The sequence below is a fragment of the Sinocyclocheilus rhinocerous genome, unplaced genomic scaffold (assembly GCF_001515625.1).
Source record: "Sinocyclocheilus rhinocerous isolate Xijiao unplaced genomic scaffold, SAMN03320098_v1.1 scaffold3085, whole genome shotgun sequence".
Taxonomy (NCBI): domain Eukaryota; kingdom Metazoa; phylum Chordata; class Actinopteri; order Cypriniformes; family Cyprinidae; genus Sinocyclocheilus; species Sinocyclocheilus rhinocerous.
The window spans coordinates 113,413-119,824 of NW_015627254.1; the positions used below are offsets into that span (position 1 = coordinate 113,413).

General features: G+C 42.9%; 1 protein-coding gene across 2 annotated transcripts in view; it reads right to left on the reverse strand.

Moving 5' to 3' along the window:
• Nucleotides 1–5,065, reverse strand: part of adprh (ADP-ribosylarginine hydrolase) — a 75,107-nt gene extending 70,042 nt beyond the window's left edge. The window contains exons 1-2 of one of the 2 annotated variants that reach the window (XM_016535643.1): nucleotides 4,908–5,065; nucleotides 4,693–4,791 (exon numbers count right to left, since the gene is read on the reverse strand). In XM_016535643.1, coding sequence (XP_016391129.1) covers nucleotides 4,693–4,738 — 46 coding nt within the window. In that variant the 5' untranslated portion in view covers nucleotides 4,739–4,791; nucleotides 4,908–5,065. Of the gene's footprint in view, nucleotides 1–4,692; nucleotides 4,792–4,890 lie in introns of both variants that reach the window. The other variant, XM_016535650.1, reaches the window with a different exon arrangement.
• Nucleotides 5,066–6,412: the final 1,347 nt, after the last annotated feature.

Below are 6,412 nucleotides of genomic sequence, written 5' to 3' on the forward strand. Positions count from 1 at the left end.
GGGTGACGTAGCGACCAGGAAGCATAAAAGCACGTGCGGTGAAACCGGCATCAGCTTCTAGGAGTGATGCAAGCACTGGCAGGGATGCCGGAAGTATGGCCCTGAGACACAGCGTCTCGTTCCCTTTCGGGGAACCATGGTTACATGCGTAACCTGGAGACGTTCCCCTTCAGGAATTCGAGCTGCGTCTAAACACTACGGGTACGAGAATGCCCACGCCGCCAGACTTGCAAATCCATGCCTAGTGTGGAAGAGCACAACTAAGGCGAGAGAAAAGGGAGCCATCTCTCCTGACAGGAATCTCCCATGGAGCGGCGTCGAGGAGAGAAATCAGGTCCGAGAACCATACTCGGCCCGGCCAGAACGGGGCTACTGGCAGTCGACTGACCTCGTTCCAGCGCACTCTCTCCAGAACTCCCGGGAGCAGAACAATCGGGGGAAAGGTGTACAGACGAAGCCTCGGCAAACAAGTCCACCTGAACCTGGCCAAAGACTCTCCAAAACTGCTTCACCCCTTGGGGTGAGGCATCTATTCCCCGGGCCTCGGCCCCTGCCTCGACAGGATGTCTGCCCCCAGTTTCAAAGCTAGAAACACGGCCAGCATCTCCAGTCAACTCATGCGCCACGTGACATGGCGGCCACTCCACAGGCCGTGGGCCGAGTGGCCACTCATGACCACTCCCAACCGGTGAGAGATGCATCCGTCGCTAGCATATGCGGCGACCAGGAGCTCCCAGCACTGGGCCCTGAGATAAGAAGCAAGGTTTCCTTCACATGTCTAAGGCACGTAGGCACCGCCATGTGACCTTGAGCATGCGAAGCGGGTTTCTCCTTGGGGAGAACCCCTTGGTCTTAAGCCACCATTGTAACGGTCTTATGTACAGCAGGCCAAAAGTAACCACGTTGGACACAGCTGCCATCAGACCCAGCAGTCTGGAACTGCTTTCTCTTTCGTGTGAGCGAGAACGACATCACGATGTCGAACCGCCATCCGCTCTGATTGAGCTAATATCAACCAATCGTCGATGTGGTTGAGTCGTGAAAGTGTGAGGTGAGAGTGCAAGGCCAAAGGAAGAACTCAGTGTTGGTAAGCTTTTGCCCCCAAAAGCAAACCTCAGGAACTTCCTGTGATGAGGAAGGATGGAGACATGTGCATCTTTTAGATCGATTGTGCCAAACCAGTCCTCTGACTTGATCTGAGACACGACTTGTTTGAGTGCGAGTGTGCTGAACTTCGGTCGCCTGACTGAGCGGTTCAAATGACGCAGATCTAAAATAGGACGACACCCTCCATCCTTCCTCAGAACGGTGAAGTACCGACTGTAGAACCCGGACTCTGCTACGTGAGAAGGGACCACCTCAATGGCCTCCTTCCTCAAAAGAGTAACTACATCTGTTCCATGACCAGAGCCTGCTCGGAGCGTGCCCGGAGCACTCCTCGGAGCGTGCCCGGCGGGAGCAGAGCATTCAGCGGGGAGAAGCACAATCAGCCCCTTATTTCCGAGAGCTGACTGCGCGAGCTCCGCTCCCCAGTAAATGCAGCTCATAATAATATAGACATAATGCTTGTGCGACTGTAAAACGGCTCCGCTCCACAGTAAAGCAGCTCATTATAATATTAGGCATAATATGCTTGTTTAACTGATGCTTGTGCAACTGGCGAGCTCATCGACACCCTCATCAACTTCCTAGGAGGAAGATAGGCGGAGCGTCGAGCCCTCTCACCGGGGGGAAAGAACCGCAGCGCGGGCTTCCGAACCCCGAGAGCGGGCGCTGGATCTGGTAGGTGAGGAAGAAGATAGGGATTCGCTTGTCTACATTCCCTCCACCGGATCCATATGCGAACCCCATGAGCACAGCCACTGCTCCGCCTCGGCGAAAGTGGGGCCGGCGCCACGAAAAACGCCGGTGAAGACTCCCTCCTCATAGAGAGCCCTCGGAAAGCAAAGCATACGCAGTGACAAATGCTCGCAATCGAGAGCTGACTCTGCGGGTTTTGCTCCTAAGCAGACAACACACAAACTGTGTGTATCCCCACCCAAAACGTAGCGCGGGCAGGGAAGAACACACAGCCTGAGATGCTGCCCGCTCTCGCTGTATGTTTGTCTACACTCGTATTGGTAAAATAAAGAGTGATAATGGACAGACAACACCAAATAAGACTGACACACACAGAGTGCTTGCTGAATGACAGAAAGCTGATGCCGGTTTCACTGCACGTGCTTTTATGCTTCCTGGTCGCTACGTCACCCCGCCCGTGACGTCTCACCCATCCATTGGACTGATTACACATGTGATTCAGAGCGTGGTCAAGCTGGAGGCATTCCCGTAGCGTTTCGACGCAGCTCGAGTTCCTGAAGGGGAACAGTCTTTGCATTGCCTTCCTTCTGATCCCAACATTAGGAAAGAACTTGTGGAGAACAAGTGGATGAACTTTATTTTTAATGAAGTTCCAGACCGCATCAGTAAGAACTTGGTTCTTTGTTCACTTCATTTTACCACAGATTCATTTACAAGCAAGGCACAATTTGATTTTCAGAAAGATTGAAACTAAAAGACAATGCTGTGCCGACTATATTGGATCTGACAGTAAAATCGCACCACACAAGTTTGAGTAACTGATTTTATTCCGTGGTCACTATTGCTTTGTCTGTTATTACAGATTGTTTGATATGTACTGAGTATTTATGCATTTCATACTAGTGGGTGTTAAGTCTACAATCCGCCACGCCTATTCAAATGCAGTGTTCCGATGAGGGGGTCAGAAAAGTAAAGAAAATAGCCTATTACTTCTAAATTATGATGTTTTTGTAAACATTTTGATAACATTATAAGTGGACAGTACAAGAGAACAGTACAAAATACATAAAATAACAAAATACAAAAAAACAAAAGCAGTTCACGACCCCTTTAAGTTAGTGGCACATCCACTCTGCTGCTCAAAACACTGTAGTTTTCGTACATTCTTGCAAATACTTTCATAACATGTAAACACAATGTCAAGTGATGAGGATGGCACATAAAATTATAGGAGACTGCACACACCCTTTGAATGATTATTTTAAGTGGATGCCCCTTGGGAGACGTTTAAGGTCAGTTAGATGTTTCACACATTTAATTTTGTGCCTGAAGCAATACATTTATGTAATAAATTTAGTTGATTTATTATTTTATTTTTATTTTTTTTCTCTTATGTATTTGGTGTATTTTGAGTATTTGTTTGTGTGTGTTAAGTGTTGTATGTGAAGCACTACGAAAGTCTGAATTAATTGCCCCAAGGGGATTAATAAAGCTCTAAACTGAAACTAAACTGAATAAAAGTTTCATTGCGCAGTGGGAGCAGGAAGTTTGCACTTTTTGTAATAATTTCCATATTGTTTGTATTTAATTTTTTTATATTGGTACCTATTGGTAAATATGATTTTAACTGTTGATTTTCTGTTAATTTAGTAAAAAGGTGGTGTAGTGGTCACTAGATTATTATTATTATTATTATCAACTAGTTTTGATTAATGTCTTTTTCCATGTCTTTTGGAGGCAAAAAATAGCTTTTTAATTTTCTTCAATAGCAAATATATATATATATATATATATATATATATATATTTATACAACAGTTCTTTCTGGTCCTCGAATCTGATTGTCTGAGAGGTCTTTCCAGCTATCTGTTATTCTATCAGTATCTCCACGGAAACAGTTTAACCGTTTGTATCACTCTGCTTGCAGCATTTCTCACAGTGTCATGGTGGATGCCCAAAACCACTATAATTTTACAAAAATACTACTGTTGTAGTATTTGTAAAGTTTTTAAGAGTTTTTTTTTTGTTTAGTTTTTTCTTGATTTTTTTTTAGGCGATAGGTAATAATTTAGAATTCTGGGGCCTCGTTTATAAAACATGTGTACGCACAGATTTGATCGTAGAGTGTGCGTACGCAAAAATCCACGGCAACGTTCATATTTATAAAAACGGTCTTTGACGTGGAAAAGAGCTTAGCGCCATGTCAGGGTCTGAGCAGACGTACACACTTTTGTTTGCCCGAGTTTTGAAAATATAAGCCATTCTTGCCGCTTGTAAAAGATTTCGACATTGTCAGGTGCTCTTTTATAAGTCAATGACATTAAATAGGCATCGTTTACAAGGCGGAGATCTGAAACTGTTTAGCTGCGCACAGTTTCAAGATCATTGCAATTTATAGATTTCACATCTAAAAGGCAGGCCTACGCACATTTTCTGTGCATATGTTCGTTCTATGAATCACACGTAGGCACTTTGAGAAATTATCGTAAAATCAAATTTAGGATGCTTTCTACGCAGTATTTTATAAATGAGGCCCCAAATATGCAGTTTGTTAATAAAAATGGTGCCAATTTGAAAATTTGCTTCAACATTTTCGGAGATGTGAGGTTCAGGGGGTCAGCGGCTGTTCGGTGCTCACAAACATGCCAAGAAAATTTTTATATAACTTTAATGCTTTATCAGATTACTGCCATTGTACTCTTGACTGAATTTCTTAGTAACATTTTAATGGCTGTTGTTGTTTATTAAATATTATTGTTCAATATATAATATTTTATTATAAATAATGTTAGTATTTAATAGTCTTTGGTAATGAGAAACAGTGTGTTAGTGATGGTGATTTTGGTTAGATGGTTACTCACGTTATCAAAAGTTACAACATGTTGTTGCATACCTAGAATACTTGAAGGTCCTGGCTTCCTCCCTTCCATGTCCTTCATTCCCTCCACATATCGGTACGCAACCTCATGCAGTAGCTCCTCACCTGCTTTTCCTGCAAGGTAATGGCATCTCAAAATATTTGTTGCATTTCAGAAAAATCAGTATCATAATTCTGTTAACTGAAATTCAGTGTTGCCCAATCCAAACCCACCGACTAGATGGACCAACCTGTTGCTAGAGCCTCAGCGGTTGCCAAGTGAAGAACTGTGTCATCACTAACTGGCCAATCAGGAAGCTCCACAGAGATGTTTTTCAGCCCCCCTAGCTCTTGCAGTTCCTAGTATACAGTATTATAATAGATCAGGGTGATTTCTCACTTAAAAATGTGGTCTACAGTTTCCTACTGACTTAAAGGGATAGTTCGCCCAAAAATGAAAATTCTGTCATTAATTACTCACCCTCATGTCGTTCCAAACCCGTAAGACCTCCGTTCATCTTCGGAACACAAACTAAGATATTTTTGATGCATTCTGACAGCTCTCTGACCCTCCCATAGACAGCAAGGGTCCTTACACGATCAAGGTCCAGAAACGTAGCAAGGAGATCAGTAAAATAATCCATGTGACATCAGGGGTTCAACAGTCATTTTACGAAGCTACGAGAATACTTTTTGTTGACAGCTCTCTGACCCTCCCATAGACAGCAAGGGTCCTTACACGATCAAGGTCCAGAAACGTAGCAAGGAGATCAGTAAAATAATCCATGTGACATCAGGGGTTCAACCATAATTTTACGAAGCTTCGAGAATACTTTTTGTGCGCAAAAGAAAAAAAAAAAAGACTTTATTCAACAATTCGTCTCCTCCGTATCACCGTAGCGCCATTTTTGAGAATATCCACTGAACGCAAACAGCGTATGCTGTTCTGTGTCAGCCGCACCACACGGATACATTGTTTTATGTTCAAATCAAAGCACAAACAACGTAGAAAATGTATCCGCGTGCCGTCTTACAGGTTTGGAACGACATGAGGGTGAGTAATTAATGACAGAATTTTTGGGTGAACTAACCCTTTAACCACATTAATAAATAACTGTAATGAAGTACTATTGATGACGTCTGATTTGTGCAGACTGTGTGTGTGACATTTTAAGACTGTACTACTGCAGTCCAGTTTGGACCAATCAGACAAAAGCCCCTAACCAAAAGAAGCAAACTATGTGTTAGAGTTTTGTGGACAACCCCCAAAGAGCAACTAACACCTCAAAAAGGCAGAACAGGCCTCTGGTTATCATGGCAAGCAATGGCAAATCATCTGATAACACTGGTTTTATTGCTCAAATGAATGTTGGCAGAGCAACTCTCACTTTATGTTGCCATAGGAAAGACACACACACTGCCCATAAAAAATGGACTCTTCGCCTATCCCCAGATCATTGTGTATATTATTACTGTTCCTGTATATTGTCTTTTGTATTGTATACTGTTTTATGCATGCGTTATGATAAAATAACTAATTAATATAACCTCACCTATATCATATTTGGTCAAGTCAAGTCACCTTTATTTATATAATGCTTTATACAATACTGGTTGTGTCAAAGCAGCTTTACAGTGTCAAACAGAAATTTTTTTGTCAATAATGCAAGAACACAGTGACAGAGTAATTTTTCCAGCTAAAGTCAGTTAATTGATGATTCAGTGTTGTCATCATCCAGTTCAGCTCTCTTCCAAT